Source organism: Oncorhynchus keta, chromosome 17 (assembly GCF_023373465.1).
Source record: "Oncorhynchus keta strain PuntledgeMale-10-30-2019 chromosome 17, Oket_V2, whole genome shotgun sequence".
NCBI lineage: Eukaryota > Metazoa > Chordata > Actinopteri > Salmoniformes > Salmonidae > Oncorhynchus > Oncorhynchus keta.
Genome location: NC_068437.1, coordinates 19,100,080 through 19,122,504, shown reverse-complemented (window position 1 = coordinate 19,122,504; position 22,425 = coordinate 19,100,080). Strand labels below are relative to the sequence as shown.

General features: G+C 43.2%; 1 protein-coding gene across 5 annotated transcripts in view; it reads left to right on the top strand.

Moving 5' to 3' along the window:
* The window catches only part of ntrk3a (neurotrophic tyrosine kinase, receptor, type 3a), a 298,611-nt gene that overhangs the window by 92,138 nt on the left and 184,048 nt on the right, over nt 1-22,425 (top strand). For all 5 annotated transcript variants that reach the window (XM_052465650.1, XM_052465647.1, XM_052465649.1 and 2 more), the window contains exon 4: nt 16,285-16,353. In XM_052465650.1, coding sequence (XP_052321610.1) covers nt 16,285-16,353 — 69 coding nt within the window. The remainder of the gene's footprint in view (nt 1-16,284; nt 16,354-22,425) is intronic.

Here is a 22,425-nt window from a genome sequence, read left to right as displayed (position 1 = left end):
GGGCACTGGTTAACAGTGTGTAGTTTGTGCTTTATTTACAATAGTTTGAAATCTTGCAGAAGTTGTAGACATGTTATTGTTCTCAGAAATCAGTCCTGAGCACACAGCCAGACTTTCCCGACTCGATACACTGTATGCAGTGCACTGACTAGTTTTTCATACAAATATTTGAATACCTTAGCTAGATGTTAAATTTTGCGACTAAGACCTCCTTGGAAAAAATGTCTAAATTAATTGCAAATTTCTTGATTTATCATTAGATTAATTCTGACTATTTTAGAGAAGTGACTATTTTGAGGAAATGGCTTTGTTGTTGCTACGGTGACTCAGGGGGACAAACAACAGTATCTGCCAGGGTATGATATTCAAACGCAACGCACCCACATCAAACCACATCACCACGACAACTCTCGATTTGGATTCAGTCATGGCCAGTAACAATTCTTAATTTTTTTACGGCTGAGATCCCGTTAACGGGATCGATATGACAACAGCCAGTGAAAGTGCAGGGCGCCAAATTCAAACAACAGAAATCTCATAATTAAAATTCCTCAAACAAGTATTTTACACCATTTTAAAGATAAACTTGTTGTTAATCCCACCACAGTGTCCGATTTCAAAAAGACTTTACAACGAAAGCACACCATCTGATTATGGTAGGTCGGTACCTAGTCACAGAAAAACACAGCCATTTTTCCAGCCAAAGAGAGGAGTCACAAAACTCAGAAATAGAGATAAAATGAATCACTAACCTTTGATGATCTTCATCAAATGACACTCATAGGACTTCATGTTACACAATGCATGTATGTTTTGTTTGATAAAATTCATATTTATATCCAAAAATCTCAGTTTACATTGGCTCGTTACGTTCAGTGATGTTTTGCTTCCAAAACATCTGATGATTTTGCAGAGAGCCACATCAATTTACAGAAATACTCATAATAAAGTCAGAAATAGCATTATAAATATTCACTTACCTATGATGATCTTCATCAGAATGCACTCCCAGGAATCCCAGTTCCACAATAAATGTTTGTTTTGTTCGATGGTCTCCATCATTTATGTCCAAATACCTCCTTTTTGATCGCGCCTTTAGTTCACAAATCCAAATTCACGACGCGCAGGCCTGACGAAAATGCCATTACATTTCGTACAAACATGTCAAACGATGTATAGAATCCATCTTTAGGATGTTTTTAACATACATCTTCAATAATGTTTCAACCGGAGAATTCCTTTGTCTTTATAAATGCAATGGAACGCAGCTACCTCTCACGGGAGCGCGCGTGATCAGCTCATGGCCACCTGGCAGACCTTTTACTCAATCAGCTCTTATTATCTCCTCCTTCACAGTAGAAGCCTGAAACAAGGTTCTAAAGACTGTTGACATCTAGTGGAAGCCTTATGAAGTGCAATTGGACCAAATGTACACTGTATCTTGGATAGACAAAGAGTTGAAAAACTACAAACCTCAGATTTCCCACTTCCTGGTTTGATTTTATCTCAGGTTTTTGCCTGCCATATGAGTTCTGTTATACTCACAGACATCATTCAAACAGTTTTAGAAACTTCAGAGTGTTTTCTATCCAAACCCAAAGCTTCTGGGCCTGAGTAGCAGGCAGTTTACTCTGGGCACCTTATTCATCCAAGCTACTCAATACTGCCCCCAAGCCATAAGAAGTTAATGAGCAATCTTCAAAAAGATGCCAAATCACGAAGTGCCCTTTAAAAATAACCTTCAGATTATGGATTCTACTTACATCAAACCACTTTCATTTTACAAATACCAGCTCTAATTATTTACCTACACAGTGTCCTAAACCAGCATATTGTTGTTGGGTAACAGAGTGAGGAGTAGATACAGATAACTGCCAAAATAATTTTAAAATACTTGTGTAAATGAGGAATAAAAAGTATATTAAAAGTAGATGCTTCCACACAAATGATTCCACACAGGTGTGGTTCCTGAGTTAATTAAGCAATTAACATCCCATCGTGATTAGGGCCATGTTTAAAAACGCTGGGTAGGCCATTATTTTGGCTACCATGACTTTGCTCCCATAGGATGACAATGCCCTTATCCACAGGGCACGAGTGGTCGCTGAATGGTTTGATTATCATGAAAATTATGAAAACCATATGCCATGGACAACTCAGTCACCAGATCTAAAACCAATTGAACACTTATGGGAGAATCTTGAGCAGTGCCTGAGATAGCATTTTCTAGCGCCATCAACAGTGATGGAATTTCTCGTGGAAACTAGTAGAATCTATTTAAAGGTTCAATGAAGCTGCTTTGGTTCATGGTGGCCCAACATCCTATTAAGACACTTTATCTTGGTGTTTTCTTTATTACATGTAGATGGTTAATACTGGACTGCTGTTTGCAGCAGCAGCATCATATTATTATTATTTTTTAAAGAAATTGTCATTTAGCATACACTATTATCCAGTGTGACTTTCAAGGGCACATCGACAGATTCTTTCCCTCCTAGTCAGCTCTGGGATTCAAACCAGCAACCTTTCGGTTAACCGCTAGGCTACGTGTGACAGACAGGCATGTAGCAGTTCTGACGAATCCTGCTTTTGTTGTTCTCCTGCAGCATGGTGATGCCTCTGCTGTCAGCCAACTGATGAGTGTGAAGTGTGTGTGTGTGTGTGTACGCGTGTGCCTGCGTGTGCGTGCATGTGTTTGTAAGAGAGTGTGTGCGCAAGTGTGTAGTCTGTGTGTGTGTGTGTGTGTGTTTTGTTCTGCATGCATGGCGCTGACTCATCGCCCTCCTCAGTCATTTCATTATGGCCTAATTAAACGCGTCTCATTACCCAGCGCAATAATTGCTGACGCTTATGCCATGGAAACAAGGAGACATGCGGAAAAAAAGGAAGACAACTGAGGCCACATTAAACAGCAGTACTCAAGGGGCGCGTGAAACGCAGGACTCTTGAACCTCTTCCTGTGCAACTCTGTATGTGTTTTTGACTGTGTCAGGGAAAAGGTCACCATTGTAGTATGTCCATGACTCCAGAATCAGATCGTTGGTCTTCATTTGTTGTTCATGGCTGCAACCATGCATTATATTTTTGTTGAAGCTCTTATGGAGTGGCGTTCAAGCCTTGATTGCGTAGGTAGCTGAGCTATGGCGAAGAAATTCTAGAGAAATGATGGAGTTCTTCCATTTGTTTCTCGGGGCTGTGACAGCTGAGCTGAGGTGCCACGGCTTCTCTTGGAGGCGGAAGCAGCGGAAGACAATCTTCCCTGCAGTCAAATTGTCATTGTCTCCTCAGTTGGCAGAGCAGGAAATTCATTGTTTGGAGAAATATTAGACAATTGCACCCAAGCTGTGAATGTGCTTTAATTAAACAAGGAGCTCAGACATCTCAGAGACCCTGTAATACAGCAGCATGACAAGGAAAGGGGAAGACTTTCTCAACCGTTGTGTTCGTATTGCAAACATGAACAGTACACGCCATTCGCATGGAGAGTAGCCTAGTGTGGAGTTGGCTGGGCATGGGGGACTGGGTTTTACCTTGGGTTTCTTGTTATCAGAAGCAGTTACTGGCTGGCTGGCTTTTCCAGGGTGGATAGATGTGGGGTGCAGAGAGGGTGTGGAGTGACAGTGAGGTGGCGGTGGTGGCGGGATGCCAAGTGCTTATTGTCAATTTCATCTGCTCTTACCAATTCTGGTAATGCCTAGCTTTCTCACACAAACCCTGTGGATGACCTACTTACCTATTCATTCTCACTCTGTGTTTTTCAATTCGGTTCAGAACAGTGTGTGTGAGTGTGTTGGTGACTGACTGAAAATCTTTCCCACTCCGCAATGAATGGATCTTGCCAGGTCATTTCTCTCTTTGACTTGCCTGTCTCCCTGTTTTGAAACACAATAGCACTACCAGGCACGGTCATTTCGGAGTTCAATGCAACAAAAAAGCAACACGAAAGCAGCTCTGTATAAATGTAACGTAACTAGCCCACCTATTAATTGAGTCACCATCTACACGGCCTCTTTATTTATGTGTCACGAGACACCCAGGCTAACATTACAGCCCATTAACATTCACATGACCATAGTGATGCGAAAGCTGCAATGAGTTTTCTGTGTCCCCTTTCCTGGTAAAGTAGAATAATAAATGTGAGGCAAAAGCAGCTTCGTGATCATTAATGAGACAATTAGTGTGCAGACCAGGGGCGCTCTCTGAGCCCGGCGCTGGACAAACAGCTCCATTGTTGTGCCTCCCAGCCACGTCACAATGACTAATCAAAAGAGAGCACAGGGGAAGCTAAAACATATTTGGTCTGATTAATACTTCCCCACTAAGCAAAGGCAAGGCAGCTTTTCTCTTTTCCCACGTCTTGGGGTCCGCTGGTTCACGGTCTTTCAAGAAGACAGGAAGAGCACCGGCGATGGGTGACAGCCACCTTCACAGAATCACACTGCATGCTGGGAAACATGGGGGAGGTACGGGGGTAGACAGGGAGGGAGGGAGGGGGGTGGCAAAGGATACATTGTTTTCTTTTTTGGTGGTCCTTCTTCAAAGACACTGGGTTATTCATCTGTGTGAGGCCCGGAGTGTCCTGAGATCACAGCGCTGTGTGTCTCTCTGGGGAGGGTTGGAACAGCACAGGGCTGCCCCATATAATAGCACAGCATTGGCCCTCTGGGAACTCCACTATCAGGACACTGGCCAGTAAATAATGAAACAGTCAGGATGATGGACACCGCCTGACGTTGTCTCTTTGGCTCCGAGACTCTAGTAAAGGATGTTGACAACTTCTCTTCAGGCAGCCCTGACTGCCCTACACATTTAAACTAGACCCAATGCTACATAGATTATGCCCTTTACAAAGGATGTTTATGAGACAGCCAGTCAATAAGGGGAACACACGTGTGTTTTTATCACCATGGTGTGTAGGAGGAGTGTTGAAGATCATTATCTCTGAGACAAAAAAAGCTACATGTATACACCTCCTAGACTTAGGGCCTAGATGTTTGTATGTGTTTCAATAGTGATTCCTTTATTACTGCTCCATCATCAAAACAGCCTTCATACCTTATTCTATCCAATCTGGATAGAGTAGCTATGATCAATAGGGGAGAGTGGGGTAAGTTGAGCCACAGAGTAAATTGAGACACCCTTGTTTCTAGAAAACCATACACAACATGAATCATGTGAATATATATTTAGGAATAGGTCTTCATTTCATGGAGTCTGTGAAGGAATAAACCATATGGAAATAGTGGTAAGCAAGTTAGAAATGATTTTCACCAAGTCAAATTAATTTATTGTGTTCAAGGTTTGTATCTAAACCAAAGCTTGTATCTAAACCAAAGTAGATCATTTTAAGATTGTTCTATACATCAGCTGGGGTCTCTATAAGCTTCAATATGAGGTCCTAAACCTAGCATGAAAGTGTATCCTTGTAGCTGTGTGGGCTAATATAGTGAAAATGTTTGCCTTGAGGTAAGTTGAGCCTATGGTTGAGCCAATGGAAAGTTAAGCAAATGGATGTGTTTTCTTCCCAGGCGTAATGCAAGGCATTATCACTTGGATATGAGGTAACAACAGGGCCTGGCCTGTGTTAAAGTGTTTTAAAAAGTACAAAGTGTTTATAAGGTGTGAAGCTGTGTTAAAAGTATAATAAAAAATACAATGTTTTTGTTAGGTATGAAGCCTGTGTTAAAAGATGCTTAAAATGATTCAAAGGACAAAAAAGTTATTGTGATTGTGTTGAATTTTGTTTGGGAAATGAATATAGACATGGTTTTAAAAGGTTAGTGGTAATATTTCATTCAGTACAGACATTTTAAGGCGGCTTCACCTACCCCACATATGTCAGAGTCAAGGCCCGCGGGCCACATCCGGCCCGCGAGAAGGTTTTTTACGGCCCCTGGGATGATCTTGATTTATTATTAGAACCGGCCCGCAGACCGCAGCAAGCCGGCAGCCCGCAGATCTTTTACACGCACCAATACTACATTTCCCACAATGCAACGGTGACGCACCGAGCAGTAGGCTGCTTCATTTCAATATTTATTGGCACAGCAGTTGTCAGCATCACAGTAAAATTAACTTTCAGATACCCATCAAAAATGGCAAAACGGAAGGTGGACACTGAGAACCGGGGTTTCAAACAAGGTGGGAGTCGGAGTATTTGTTCACGGAGGTAGCTGGAAAACCTGTGTGTCTTCTGTGTGGAGAAAGTGTGGCGGTACTGAAAGAGTATAATCTGAGACGACATTATGAAACGAAACACGCGGACAAAAACAAGAATATGGACATGGAACAAAGGCTACAAAAGGCAGAGGAATTAAAACGAGGCCTCAAATCTCGACAGGCTCTGTTCAAAAAAGCCAAATCACAAGGCCAGGCTGCTGTCAAGGCCAGTTTTATTTTGGCAGAAGAGATCTCTAAATCAGCCCGGCCATTTACGGAGGGGGATTTCATCAAAAACTGCATGATTAAAGTTTGTGACGAAGTTTGCCCAGAAAAAAGGCAACTCTTTTTAAATGTGAGTCTGAGCAGAAACACCATTGCCGAGAGAGTAGACCAGTTGTCCATCAATCTAAAAGAGCAGCTTGTGAAAAAGGGAAAAGATTTCATTGCATATTCCTTGGCTGTGGATGAGAGCACCGACATTTCTGACATTGCCCAGTTGTCAATTTTCATCCGCGGAGTGGACTCCAGCCTAAGCGTGACAGAGGAGTTTTTGGCTTTACGTCCTATGCATGGCACAACTACGGGGCATGATTTGTATGAAGAGGTGTCAAGATGTGTAAATGAGATGGAGCTGCCTTGGGAAAAACTCGTGGGTTTGACAACCGACGGAGCACCTGCGATGTGTGGACACAGGAGCGGACTGGTGGCGAAGATACGGGAAAAGATGCAAGAGGAAAACGCGACAGGTGAGCTGACAGCTTATCATTGTATCATACACCAGGAAGCGTTGTGCGGTAAAGCCTTGAAAATGGAGCATGTAATGAGCATCATCACGCGCACAGTTAACTTTATCAGAGCCAAAGGTTTGAATCACCGCCAGTTCAAGGCATTTCTGACGGAGTTAGAAACGGAGCATGGTGATTTGCCTTATCACACAGAGGTGCGATGGCTAAGCCAGGGAAAGGTGCTTCAAAGATGTTTCGAGCTTCGTGAGGAGATTTGTCTGTTCTTGGACAGCAAAGGGAAAGACACAACACAACTCCGAGACTAAATGTTTCTGTGTGAAATGGCTTTTCTGTGTGACATTACGAGTCATCTGAATGCAATGAACTTGCAGCTGCAGGGTCGGGATCGTGTCATCTCTGATATGTACAGTACAGTGAAGGCATTTAAAACCAAACTGACTCTGTGGGAGACGCAGATGCGGAAAGAAAATTTGAGCCACTTTCCCAGCTGCCAGACCATGAAAGAGAAGCTCTCTACCAGTGCGTTCCCGAGCGCACAGTTGGCTGATAAAATAGGTATGCTTGCCGCTGACTTTCGACGCCGATTTGCTGACTTTGAAGCACAAAAAAGCAGGTTGGAACTGCTCGGTAACCCATTTGCTGTTGACGTGGAAAGCTCACCACCAAACCTCCAAATGGAGTTGATTGACCTCCAATGCAATGATGCACTGAGGGCAAAATATGCGGCAGTGGGTGCTGCGGAGTTCGCCCGTTTCCTCCCCGACACAATGCCCCAGCTGCGCATCCAGGCTGCTCAAACGTTGTCTATGTTTGGCAGCACATACCTGTGTGAACAACTGTTTTCTTTGATGAACTTGAACAAAACATCACACAGAAGTCGACTTACTGCTGAACACCTCCACTCAATTCTGAGGATTTCCTCAGCTCAGAGCCTTACCCCGAACATTGATGAACTTGTGGAAAAGATGGGACACCACCAAGTATCACCCTCAACCTCAAACAAGTGAACATTACTGTGCAATCACATATTTAGAGTTTTTACTCAGTTCAAGTTTAAAAGTTAAAGTTTAATATTTGTTTTCACTGCATGTTACTTCTCCTTAAACAAAGTGTTGTTTTTGATTAATAGATTTTTGCACTTTATTTTATTGTATTTCAATCCAATTATATTTTAAAAATATTTCAGTTGAGTGGATGATAGAAAATTGCTATTATTGTTTTTTTCTTTGAAGTAAATTTAGCCCACTTTTGCTAAAATAGAAAATATAGGCTACTGATGGTGCCTTGAATACCGGTTTCTTTCATTTAATGTTCATGTTATGGGGATTTTTATATAAAGGAAATTTGTCTTTTGTGTCTGTTGAAAATTAAAGATTACTGACAGAGCCATAAGAAAATATTGCTTTATTTATCTGATCATATTGGAATATATTTGTTAGGTTTTCAGTAGGTTCAATTAGGTTCACTAGACTATATGCGTCATTTAAAAATTTTTCAATGAACATTCGAACAGTCCGGCCCTCGGCTTGTAGCTAAATTTTTTATTTGGCCCTCCGTCCATTTGACTTTGACACCCCTGACCTACCCTGTCCCGCTCCTCAACTTACCCCATACCCGAGGTAAGTTGTGCAAAGATAACACTTTTTAAATTTAGATTATTTCCAGGAATACACAACGTCCTGAAATATATCTAGATATCTGTGTTAGAAAGAATACTATATTTCTCTTGATGGAGTGATGCTGGGAAAAAAGAAGCTAAATTCTCCCCTACACAATTGTGTGTCTCAATCTAATACTTTGTGATAATTCACAGAAAGGATTCAGAAAACCTAGAACTATTAGAATTTAAGGGAAAGGAACAAAAACCATTCCATTAAGTGGTCATTAAAGAGTGAAGAAATAAGAACTGCAGTGCAGAAAGCACCTAATGCATTAATGATACCTCAGGAAAAATCCCTATCTTGTTATCTTTGATCTTATCACATTTGTATGGTTCAGTTTTGCTGTGATAATGTTTTGGGAAATTATCTTTTGCCTTGATAAGATAACGCAACAAAAACATAATCTTTGAAAACAACAACACAAAAGCACCCCATTGATTGTATAATATATGAAAATGTAGATACTGAGAGACAGTATCTTTAAATTCGGGTCTTAGTTCCCCGAAACCATCCCCAATGTTACACTTTCTCAGTGTAGTTGTATATTTTCTGGGGTGAGCAGGGCAGCAGTTGGAGAGGCAATAGCTGAATTTACATTTAAAGCGTAACCTCAGTATCTAGGACAGTTGAGAATCCAAGAGTTACTGATAGATGTTTGAGGCAGACAGGCATATCCATACGCATAAAGCAATATCAACAAAGTAAATGGAGCGACACATTGCAGAGATCAGGCATTTGAATAGCTCACCTGAGTGACTGGGTTGAAATACGCCCTGAGAAATGTGACCTTGCATTACGGCTTCCAAATAAACATTGGCATCTCGCCTTATATGGCTATATGTATGCTTTCACCCCCCATTCTATTCGAGTTGGAATGATATACCCAGGCTTGTATATATTGTGTATGTGTTTGATGAAAACAATATTTCTTTGAGACATAAAGACCGTATTTAATTGAAGCTTTTGTGTAGATGCGTGTCATACATGGGGACTTTTCGGAAGCTTTTGAAGCAAACCGACATGAATTTGAAAGAGATTTCTTTCAGTCACATTAATTTAGTCTTTCCATGGTATGGGTGGCAGAGAGGAATTGATATCTGGGTTCAGGAAACAGTAATAGGCAACCCTCTGTGGTTATCCTGATTATGTGGGTGAGATATTATAAATGGGTGTGTACAGGGATTCAAGAGATTTGTGTTCTTGTTGTAAAAAAAATATATCTATTCTGTCGGGGCAGCTTTGAATTGAGTGAGAGTGTCTTGTGTGTAAAACCAATCTCCTTTTCACTTCTGTCAGATACATTCCCTTCTGTCATTTCAATAAATATTGAGCAACTTTTTCAGTTGATTTTGCAGGAATTTCTGGCACCTGGCAATATTGTTAAAAGATAAACCCATCATAACACGAGGCTCAGGGGTGTTATCTTCCATCTGTGAGGTGTTTTCACAGGTAGACCTAATCTGGTCTCCTATACCAGGGTTTCCCCAACTCGGTGTCCCAAACTCGCCCTAGCAACACAGCTGACTCAAATAACACATTGGGGAGGCAGGACCGAGTTTGGGGACCCTGTCTTACTTCAATTACACTTTATATACCTCCAAATATGTTAGAATGCTAAATTACTGATGACCATTTCATTTGAGTAATGTGGTTGTTTTCAGTAGTATCTACGCATTTTAAAGCTGCCTTATCATGTTCTGTGTAAATTGTTTCATTGCTTCCACTATAACACATAGGCCTAGCTGTTTGTCATCCACAGGTGCCGTAATACTGATAAGACGCATCTCCTTAAAGGTGTCATCCGGCCCAAGTCAGTCCATGTCAGTTATGGCCACATTGCCCCATGCTAACCTGCTAAGGTCTGACAAACAGTAATATATGCCATCTTCTGAGATGGTTGGTGTCATTCTAACTGCACCCAGTCCCATCTGCAGATCTAAAGGACTGCCTTTGGCTTGAGACTACTGGGAGATAAAACATGGAAAAATCAGTCCTACTGTATGCAGTATTTAACTGCAGGCTATGTATAATTGCCATGCTATTAACAATGGGCCCTAGTTCTCCCGTTGACTTCTTCACCTGCATTATAGATGAGGGGCTGTAGCCCCAGAGTCCCCTAACCCCCTGCTGGAGCCAATCAGGAGGACCCACTCATCAACATTTTGTGGTGTCCCATGACACACATATGCTAATGTCTGTGAATATCATAAATAGCATACCTTATTAAATGCAGCTGCGCTGTTGTGATATACTGTACATGATATACATGCAGGAAACGGATCAGAAGAATTACCTTTTAACCTTTTCCACCCTCACTCAATGTAAATTTACCCGCCTTAAGATATGCATAGTATACAGCAGCTCTGCAGAGGAAATTATAATCAGCTCTGAACTGTGTTAATTGACAAGCAAATTTATACCTCTGCTATAAATAACCCTGCTGATGTCTATGAGGCGTGTGAAGAGCATTATCAAATGTCAGAAGGATCGTATTGACTCTGTCTGCTTAGCCTGTGACCTTCTTCCATGATTCATTTCCACCTGTTAGTCTTTCTAACTTTTAATAACAACATGTCTACTCCTGTGTGTTTGGGGCAAGGTGTCACATTTGATGTCTGATTTGATTTATATATTTATTTGTTATTGCCTTCTCTTCCCAAATCCAATTTTAGCTGACATTTCTCATGACTGTAACGAAGAATGACCTTTGAAAAGGACACTTCCGTTCTTGCATGCAGACGGGTGGTGGTCTAGTGGTGTAGGGAGGCAGGCCTAGTGACGGGGAGGCAGGACTTAACAATGGGAAAGGTGTTGTTGCCTTCATCCATCTCCCCTACCCCTCTCACCTACCGAGGGAAAGCCCACTTCCAGGCCTGCAAGTCACCTTGGGAAGGTGTTACAGCGGAAGCATCTGCCCCCGACCTTAATGTTGTTCAGAGTGATAATTGCATTGGGGCTTTGACTGCTCTCTCCTTGATCTCTCTCTCATGATCAATTCTCTGATTCAATGAGCCTAACACAATACACTGGCTGAGGAACAGAGGAAAAGTGTGAAGAAAAACAGTTCCCATGTGCTTTGGGTGCAATACCTGGTTATGAGGTAATGAAGCCTTCATAAGGACTTAATAATTCTTCCCTCTTTATGTTAATAGGGTTCGTAATCCACATCGACAGGCTCCTTCACCCTTCCAACCCTCCAACACCACTCACACAGCACTCTCCATCTAACACAGAACACATTCAGGCTCATGGCTACATCATAATTGCACAGATACGCTACAGATACGACCGTTTACCCACAAGGACACACGTAGAGTGACAGTCTGAATGCCTTGCACAGAATATACACACATGCTCATATGGTCATTGCACGCATCTATGCATGATTACACACCCAAGCATATTAATGCCAACATATAGTGCACCGATGCATTCAGGGTTGGTTCCAGCCTTTTGGGGGCCCTAAGCGAGGTTTGGTTGGGGGCCCCCCCACCTTTTAGTGTCTCACCTCTTAATGGTGGAGAGAACTTTTTTTTTTAAGTTAATTTCCTTCAATTCTACACATTTTGCCCTGGGGAGGAGAGAACATTTTGCAATTCTACAACACATTTCATACAATTCTATTAATTTTGCCATTGAACAGAAAGAACAAATGTGCAGTTTAACAGATAATTTCCAGCAATTCTACACATTTTGCCATGACTTATGCCATGTTAATATGATATCTGAGTGAGAGTGACTAACAAAACCAATGGGGGCCCCCTGGAAGTCAGGGCCCCTGGGCATGTGCCTTGCATGCTCAGTGGGTATTCGGCCATGATTACTACAAGTTTAGATAGCTGGTTAGACTAACTTACCAATAATACAATTGTTAGCTGATACAGCTTATTGAGTGAATGACAAGAAAATAAAAACTGTGCTGATGCACAACCAAATGTCAGAATCAGAACTTGTGTTTTCTGCTATACCTGACTGAGTTCCTAAAAAAAAGTGCATACAGCCTCCCGAGTGGCGCAGCAGTCTAAGGCACTGCATCTCAGTGCAAGAGGCGTCACTACAGTCCCTGGTTTGAACCCAGGCTGTATCACATCCGGCCGTGATTGGGAGTCCCATAGGGCGGCGCACAATTGGCCCAGCGTTGTCCTGGTTTGGCCGGGGTAGGCCTTCATTGTGAATAGGAATTTGTTCTTAACTGACTTGCCTTTTTAAATGATGGTTAAATAAAAAATAAATAATAATAATACATTTTTAAAAATATGTATTTCGCTTATGCCGGGGGCCGCCCCTGTATGCAGAAGATACTGTGTCTAAACAACACAAGTTCTTCCAGAGGCCTCCTGCTCTTCCCCTGCTCCAGTATGAAGCTCTCCCTAAACCATTCCAGTAATTGATTCTGTCTGTGTGACAATCTGAAAGGGATTATTTGTGAGCCAAGAGAGGTTTCCTACAAAATTCCGTTATTGTGTTCCATTTTTAGACTAATGGTGTGAATTTATTTGTTTTTTTTCCTCTGAAAAGCTGCAGCTCACATCATAGTTCCATTCCCATGTGATGCCATTATCTCTTTATCACTGTTACACAGATGGAAGGTGACTGTTAGACTGGGGAGCATCATCTTTTGATGCTGCAAAGGGCAGGTCAACAACTGCAGAAACCATTACTAATCACTACTAATACTCTGTTGTCGAGCAGCCAGAAAAAAAATCCTTTGTCAACAGGCCATCTTCATGGGCATACTTTCTTAGAAACACTAGCTTTTTCCTCCTACAGTACACTTGTATCTAATTCCAGTGTCTATATTTGTCCTTCTGAGGGCAGTCTTTGTGTAGAGTTCCCATTTCTCATTAGCGTGTCCCCATCCTCAGGGGGACAGGCTTGATAGACAGATGGACAGACAGACAGTCTTTTTGCCGGCTCAGTTAGCTCTGGCTCTGGCGACATGTTATTTTCCTAGGACTGGGCTCTTAATACACAGTGTCCAGATGAACTCCTTTGTGTGCCAAGAATAATAACATGTAGAATTAAACCATACAGCCCCTGCTAGTCCCAATGGATGCAGCTTTAATAATCTCATTATCAATTTAATGAGGTGATTAGAATGCCAGGGGCCAGGGGTGCACATAGAGTGTTATGGAAGATGCTAGTAGCATCCTGAGTCCTCCTGGCGTCTTGGTGGTGCAGTCCTCCTGGCTGCTAATCCTTCAGCTAGCTTGGGGATTCGTTACCATTGTCTCTGGAGACCTGGCTCGACACGGCTGCTGTAATGCCGGGTCACACGCTCTGTCTCTGTTATGGTGGTCGCAGGTCCTTTGTGGGGTTCTGTTCCCTCTGTGTAGGGTTCTGTTCCCTCTGTGTGGGGTTCTGTTCCCTCTGTGTGGGGTTCTGTTCCCTCTGTGTGGGGTTCTGTTCCCTCTGTGTGGGGTTCTGTTCCCTCTGTGTGGGGTTCTGTTCCCTCTGTGTGGGGTTCTGTTCCCTCTGTGTGGGGTTCTGTTCCCTCTGTGTGGGGTTCTGTTCCCTCTGTGTGGGGTTCTGTTCCCTCTGTGTGGGGTTCTGTTCCCTCTGTGTAGGGGTCTGTTCCCTCTGTGTAGGGTTCTGTTCTCTCTGTGTCACAGAAAATGCAAGGTAAAATCATGAGCGGTGGCAAGCGCCTCTTTGGCTTTTTCGTTGCCACGGAAACAGGCATGTGCAGCTGTGCATCAGTGTTTAGTAGGGTTAGTCTTGGGCAGTAGTTCCCAACCAGGGGTACTAGGACCCCTGAGGGTACTTGGGAAAGGGGGATACCTCGTCAGAGAAGACATATTAGACCACAGGCCTGCTGGTAAAATGCACATGAGGGGGTACTTCAGAGGGACTCCGGGCAGAGCAAAATTCAGTTGGTGGTACAGTACCCGAAAAAAGGTTGGGAACCACTGGCCTATGGGATCCCAATGCACCCAACTGGCCTATGGGATCCCAATGCACCCAACCACCAAATGAATACTTGCCGAGGAAGCACATTAAGCATCGCGGTAATGTTTCCTGAAATGAAAGGAACAATTTTGTTGTTTCATTTGATGCAATCAACCTGGACAGGCCTTTTCCTTTGAACCTTAAACATGTAAACAACATAGACTACCCATGATTCAACTACGCCATAACATGTATAATGATAAAGAATGGTATGAACGGTAAGATTTCCCCCCCTTTCCCTCTCAATGATTGAGGTAAAAAAAAACAATTACAGACTTCGTCTACCCCAACCCAACGATTTGAAATCCTTGAAAGGGAGTGAATGAGTGCACACTGCAGGGAGAAGAGGATGTGTGATAGGAATTGGACTGTAATGTGGGGCACAGGCAACCAGCCCTCAGCTGGGCAATTTGACTCTCCGAAATCCTCAAGCTGAATTAGTCACAGTGGCTGCTGAAGAGCCTCCTGTGCCTGACCAACTGAGGCCGGCTTCTTACCCGTAATGTGGGATACTGAGCCTATGCTACCTACCGCCAGGCCTGAGATAGGGAAGGATTTACTGTACAGTAGAGTGATTTCATCTTTATATTTGAGAAAATAGCCTGAACTGCCCATCCTACTGTATGTCTCTATCCGTGGTGCTGAAGTAAGAACAGGCAAAGGGCTGTTTGAATACTGGCGCTGTCCATGGTCCTGTAGTAGAGAGGAGCAGATAACGAGTATGCAGTGAATATTGTACAGCAATGTGGACTATTGACAGCACTAAGAGATATGTGTAATTATGCTGCCCATTGATCTGGTCTTGTGCTGTCTGTGGTTCTGTATAGAGAGGCTACTGAGAGGTGTGTGTGTAGTGTACTCTCTCCCTGTCTGTGGTGCTGCAGAGCAAGGCAGCAGAGGGAACAGGTCAGGGACAGGCAGCCAGAGAAGCAGCAGTCCCCAGCTCCCCAGGGCCAGATGAGTGGTAAGACTGCAGTGGAATGCATTGATTATCTGTCAAGCAGGCCTGCTAGGATCTAACCAGGGCAGTGTTAGGGTATTAAGTGATCTGAAGTATTCAATGAATATTGATAATGAGTGGCTGTTCGTCTGGCTCTACTATTAGTGATTCAACCCCCCTGGTGCTCACCGTCGCTTCACAGAGATGGTTCTGGGTTGGAGAGGGCTTGGTTAGCTGGTCCCGAGTGAGCATTTCACTGTGTTAGTTTGATGGTGCAATATTTTCACATCATTGCGTTGATCTTGAGCACAACCTCGTACTTCATACTGTAGCCTACCATTTTCACTCCTGGAAGCGCATGCCTTTTCGTATTGGAAGTTGCTCTGGATAAGAGTGTCTGTTAAATGACAAAAATGTAAATATAAATATGTTATCAGCTCTCCAGAATACATACAGATCCTTTGGTGGACCACTCACTCTCGGTCTACAAGAATGCCTCCATTTCAGGGTTTAACACCTTAGAGAGGTGCTCTGGTGGTTACATGCCTTATCTCACCTCCTTTGTATTGGATTTGAAGGCCTCAGGCCCTCGCTGTCTCTATTTAATTTGTTGTCTTGAAAATGACCAAGTCTGTCTTTATTGGATTGTCAAGGCTGCTCCGTTCCCTCCGGCACCACTTATTCTCTCAGGATTTTTCGTGTTTCTTTTGGTTTGTGCTTTGTGTTTTCTCTGCTGCTGTTTTCTTCACCCGCCTTGGCCACATAGTCCAGCACTAATACATTTATCCCTCTCTCTGTGTTTTCTCCATCTCCCTCACTTCTACAGAAACTTATCGAAGAATCCTCTGACCACATTATCATGGCAACTCTTCCAGAATCTTCAACTCTTCGAGCTGTAAGTTTTTGTACATTTTTTATCAAATCAAAATCTAAATCAAATCAAATGTATTTATATAGCCCTTCTTACATCAGCTGATATATCAAAGTGCTGTACAGAAACCCAGCCTAAAACCTCAAACAGCAAGCAATGCAGGTGTAGAAGCACGGTGGCTAGGGAAAACTCCCTAGAAAGGCCAAAACCTAGGAAGAAACCTACAGAGGAACCAGGCTACGAGGGGTGGCCAGTCCTCTTCTGGCTGTGCCGGGTGGAGATTATAACAGAACATGGACAAGATGTTCAAATGTTCATAAATGACCAATATGGTCAAATAATAATAATCACAGTAGTTGTCGAGGGTGCAACAAGTCAGCACCTCAGGAGTAAATGTCAGTTGGCTTTTCATAGCCAATCATTGAGAGTATCTCTACCGCTCCTGCTGTCTCTAGAGAGTTGAAAACAGCAGGTCTGGGACAGGGAGCACGTCCTGTGAACAGGTCAGGGTTCCATAGCTGCAGGCAGAACAGTTGAAACTGGAGCAGCAGCACGGACAGGTGGACTGGGGACGGAAAGGAGTCATCATGCCAAGTAGTCCTGAGGCATGGTCCAAGGGCTCAGGTTCTCCGAGAGAGAGAAAGAAAAAAATAAAGAGAGAAAGAGAGAATTAGAGAGAGCATACTTAAATTCACGCAGGACACCGGATAAGACAGGATAAATACTCCAGATATAACAGACTGACCCTAGCCCCCCGACACATAAATTACTGCAGCATAAATACTGGAGGCTGAGACAGGAGGGGTCAGGAGACACTGTGGCCCCATCCGATGATACCCCCGGACAGGGCCAAACAGGAAGGATATAACCCCACCCACTTTGCCAAAGCACAGCCCCCACACCACTAGAGGGATATCTTCAACCACCAACTTACCATCCTGAGACAAGGCCGAGTATAGCCCACAAAGATCTCCGCCACGGCACAACCCACTCAAGTGACGCACCCCTCCTACGGACGGCATGGAAGAGCACCAGTAAGCCAGTGACTCAGCCCCTGTGATAGGGTTAGCGAAAGAAAATCCCAGTGGAGAGAGGGAAACCGGCCAGGCAGAGACAGCTAGGGCGGTTCATTGCTCCAGAGCCTTTCCGTCTTTTCTATCCCTGGCAAAGAGAATCAGGAGATGTCTCATTTTCAGTACTAATGCATCAACATACACACACACACACACACACACACACACACACACACACACACACACACACACACACACACACACACACACACACACACACACACACACACACACACACACACACACACACACACACACACACACACACACACACACACACGGTATCTGCAGTTGGTAACATATACAATATAACTGATAGAGATATAGAATGCTCAAGAACTACCTTCACACTCCTGGGCCATACTACAATCTTATGACCTACTGAAGAGATGAGTCTTCAGTAAAGACTTAATGGTGGAGACAGAGTCTGCGTCTCTCACATGGGTAGGCAGACCATTCCATAAAAATTGAGCTCTATAGGAGAAAGCCCTGCCTCCAGCCGTTTGCTTAGAAATTCTAGGGACAATTAGGAGGCCTGCATCTTGTGACTGTAGCGTACGTGTAGGTATGTACGGCAGGACCAAATGGTAGCTAGGAACAAGCACATGTAATGCTTTGTAGGTTAGCAGTAAAACCTGGAAATCAGCCCTTGCCTTAACAGGAAGCCAGTGTAGGGAGACTAGTACTGGAGTAATATGATCACATTTTTGGTTCCAGTCAGGATTCTAGCAGCCGAATTTAGCACTAACTGAAGTTTATTTAGTGCTTTATCCGGGTAGCCAGAAAGTAGAGCATTGTAGTAGTCTAACCTAGAAGTAACAAAAGCATGGATTAATTTTCTGCATCATTTTTGGGCAGAAAGTTTCTGATTTTTGCAATGTTAAGTAGATGGAAATGTTCGTTCTTGATATGTTCGTCATCAGAGAGATCAGGGTCCAGAGTAACGCCGAGGTCCTTCACAGTTTTATTTGAGATGACTGTACAACCATCAAGATTAATTGTCAGATTCAACAGAAGATCTCTTTGTTTCTTGGGACCTAGAACAAGCATCCAGAGTTTAAAAGTAGAACGTTTGCAGCCATCCACTTCCTTATGTCTGAAACACAGGCTTCTAGCGAGGGCAATTTTGGGGCTTCACCATGTTTAATTGAAATGTATAGTTGTGTGTCATCCGCATAGCAGTGAAAGTTAACATTATGTTTTCGAATGACATCCCCAAGAGGTAAAATATATAGTGAAAACAATAGTGGTCGTAAGACAGAACCTTGAGGAACACCGAAATTTACAGTTGATTTGTCAGAGGACAAACCATTCACAGAGACAAATTGATATCTTTCTGAGAGATAAGATCTAAACCAGGCCAGAAATTGTCCGTGTAGACCAATTTGGGTTTGTTTGTCTTCAGCTCTTTATAAAATTTTAGAGAGGAATGGAAGATTCTATATAGGCCGATAGTCTTTTATATTTTCTGGGTCAAGATTTGGTTTCTTCAAGAGAGGCTTTTTAACTGCCACTTTTAGTGAGTTTGGTACACATCCAGTGGATAGAGAGCAATTTATTATGTTCAACATAGGAGGGCCAAGCACAGGAAGCAGCTCTTTCAGTAGTTTAGTTGGAATAGGGTCCAGTATGCAGCTTGAAGGTTGAGGCCATGAATATTTTCATCATTGTGTCAAGAGATATAGTAATAAAACAATTGAGTGTCTCCCTTGATCCTAGGTCCTGGCAGAGTTGTGCAGACTCAGGACAACTGAGTTTTGGAGGAATACGCAGATTTAAAGAGGAGTCCGTATTTTCCATGTGAATATTAAAGTCACCAACAATTTGAATATTATCTGCTATGACTACAAGGTCTGATAGGAATTCAGGGAACTCAGTGAGGAACGCTGTTTATGGCCCACGAGTCCTGTAAACAGTAGCTATAAAAAGTGATTGGGTAGGCTGCATAGAATTCATGACTAGAAGCTCAAAAGATGAAAACGTTTTTTTGTTTTTGTAAATTGAAATTCACTATCGTAAATGTTAGCAACACCTCCGCCTTTGCGGGATGCATGGGTGATATGGTCACGAGTGTAACCAGGAGGTGAGGCCTCATTTAACACAGTAAATTCATCAGGCTCAAGCCATGTTTCAGTCAGGCCAATCACATCAAGATTATGATCAGTGATCAGTTCATTGACTGCCTTTGAATTAAGGGATCTATTTTGAGATGTGCGGTATCACGATCTCTTTCAATAACGGCAGGAATTGAGGAGGTCTTTATTCTAGTGAGATTGCTAAGGCGAACACCGCCATGTTTAGTTTTTCCCAACCTAGGTCGAGGCACAGACACAGTCTCAATGGGGATAGCTGAGCTGACTACACTGACTGTGCTATTGGCAGACTCCACTAAGCTGGCAGGCTGGCTAGCAGCCTGCTGCCTGGCCTGCACCCTATTTCATTGTGGAGCTAGAGGAGTTAGAGCCCTGTCTATGTTCGTAGATGTAATGAATTTCCTCCTCTTCCGAAGAGGAGAGGCAAAACAGATCAGAGGACCAATACGCGGCGTGGTAAGTGTCCATGGTTCTCTTTAATACGTTAAGGTACACATGAACAACTGACTACAAAAAACAAGAAATGTGAAAACTCAAAACAGTCCTATCTGGTACAAAGACAGAGACAGGAACAATCACCCACAAACACACAGTGAAACCCAGGCTACCTAAGTATGATTCTCAATCAGAGACAACTAATGACACCTGCCTCTGATTGAGAACCATACTAGGCCGAAACGTGGAAATACCCAAATCATAGAAAAACAAACATAGACTGCCCACCCAACTCACGCCCTGACCATACTAACTAAATACAAAACACAGGAAATAAAGGTCAGAACGTGACAGTAGATAAGATGAGAGCACCCCTCCAGCTAGGATGGAGTCCGTCACTCCTCAACAGGCCAGGCTTGGTCCTGTTTGTGGGTGAGTCCCTCTCTTTTGGGAGGGGCAGAAAACAGTTTCAACCAGCGATTGAGTTGTGAGACTCTGCTGTAGAGCTCATCACTCCCCCTAACTGGGAGGGGGCCAGAGACAATTACTCGATGCCGACACATCTTTCTAGCTGATTTACACGCTGAAGCTATTGCACTTGGTGACCTCTGACTGTTTCATCCTAACATCGTTGGTGCCGACGTGGATAACAATATCTCTATACTCTCTACACTCGCCAGTTTTAGCTTTAGCCAGCATCATCTTCAGATTAGCCTTAACGTCGGTAGCCCTTCCCCCTGGTAAACAGTGTATGATCGCTGGATGATTTGTTTTAAGTCTAATACTGCGGGTAATGGAGTCGCCAATGACTAGGGTTTTCAATTTGTCAGAGCTAATGGTGGGAGCCTTCGGCGTCTCAGACCCTGTAACGGGAGGAATTGAGACCAGAGAAGGCTCGGCCTCAGACTCCGACTCGCTGCTTAATGGGGAGAACCGGTTGAAAGTTTCTGTCGGCTGAATGAGCAACACCGGTTGAGCATTCCTACAGCATTTCCCTCCAGAGGCCATGAGAAAGTTGTTTGGCTGCGGGGACCGTGCGATGGAATTTATACTACTATCTGTACTTACTGGTGGCACAGACGGTGTTTCATCCTTTCCTACACTGAAATGACCCTTGCCTAACGATTGCTTCTGAAGCTGGGCTTGCAGTACAGCTATCCTCGCCGTAAGGCGATCGTTCTCCTGTATATTATGAGTACAGCAACTGCAATTAGAAGGCATCATGTTAATGTTACTACTTAGCTTCGGCTGGTGGAAGTCCTGACGAACCATGTCGTTAAAACATCTGGAGAGAAAAAGTTGAATGAAAAAAAGTTGAGTGAGGGAAAACTTTAAAATATAAATGGTAATTAAAAAGTAAAAACCGTAAAATTGTCAGGTAGCAATGTAAGGTTGGCAACAAAATGCACAGCAGCACGTAAACAAGTCTGCAAGTTGTTATCTTATTTGATCAACTTGTGCACCCAGAAAAACCTTTCATAGAGCCTGTTATATCCTAAGTGTGCAACCCATTTACCACAACCATCATGGTTTCCAAATGGATTCCCATCTTCTTCCATTCAAAGCCAAACAACAATTAACTTGGAGAAAATCATTGAAACAGACAAAGAACACGATACTTTATTCCCTGCGTCATAACCGTTGATTTAATGGATGAGACATATGAGTGTGTTAAATGGAGCTGTCCAGGCCGGGTGATTCTCTGGTCCACAGTCCAGGTGTTTCTCTGGTCCTTTAGTGTCTTGTTTGTCCATGAATATACAGGTGTCGGATCTTAATTTGAATGCTCTTTTTGTTGTTGAGAATTCTCCTACATCACCAGAAATGCAGATGAGCTTTGTGATTTACATTAATTCACTGAAAACCCACACTAACACACGGCTACGTTAACAGTATTGCACTTTATATGCACTTTATATGTAGCCTACTTTTGCAGCTGCAGGATTATTTTGCTGTGACAATATAGGTTACATTAAAATCCTACACCTGTATGAGCAATCAGTGTTTATGGCCTGAATCTGCTACTTGTTTGGACCTGTTAGGTCCTCCCTTCCGGTAGAATACACAAATTGAAGCCTTGCGTTGATATATATGGCCATCGTAGAGTTATTACACTTGCATCCCCTCCATCCTCTCCAGTCCAGGAATCAGAGTGAGTGCTTTCCCTAAATAGCAGAGAGCCTCAGCCAGGGCCTGACGCAGAGCAAAGAGCAGGGAGCAGGCTAGGCTTTATCATCGCTCAGCTCAGCCCAGGGAGGGGGAACAAATGAAGAGCAGCTGTAAGGTTGTGATATAAATGTGGTATTTTAAGCTATGGAAACAGGGCAGCTCCTCTGAGGAGGCCTATCTTATTTTCATGGTTGCCTGTCATTTAGAGGTAGAAGGAGGAGGAGGATGGTGTACATGGAGCACTACTAAAAGCAACCAAATACATTGAATACTTGAATAATTCCAGAGTAAGAATATCATGGGCAGCAGAGTAGCTGATGATAGGA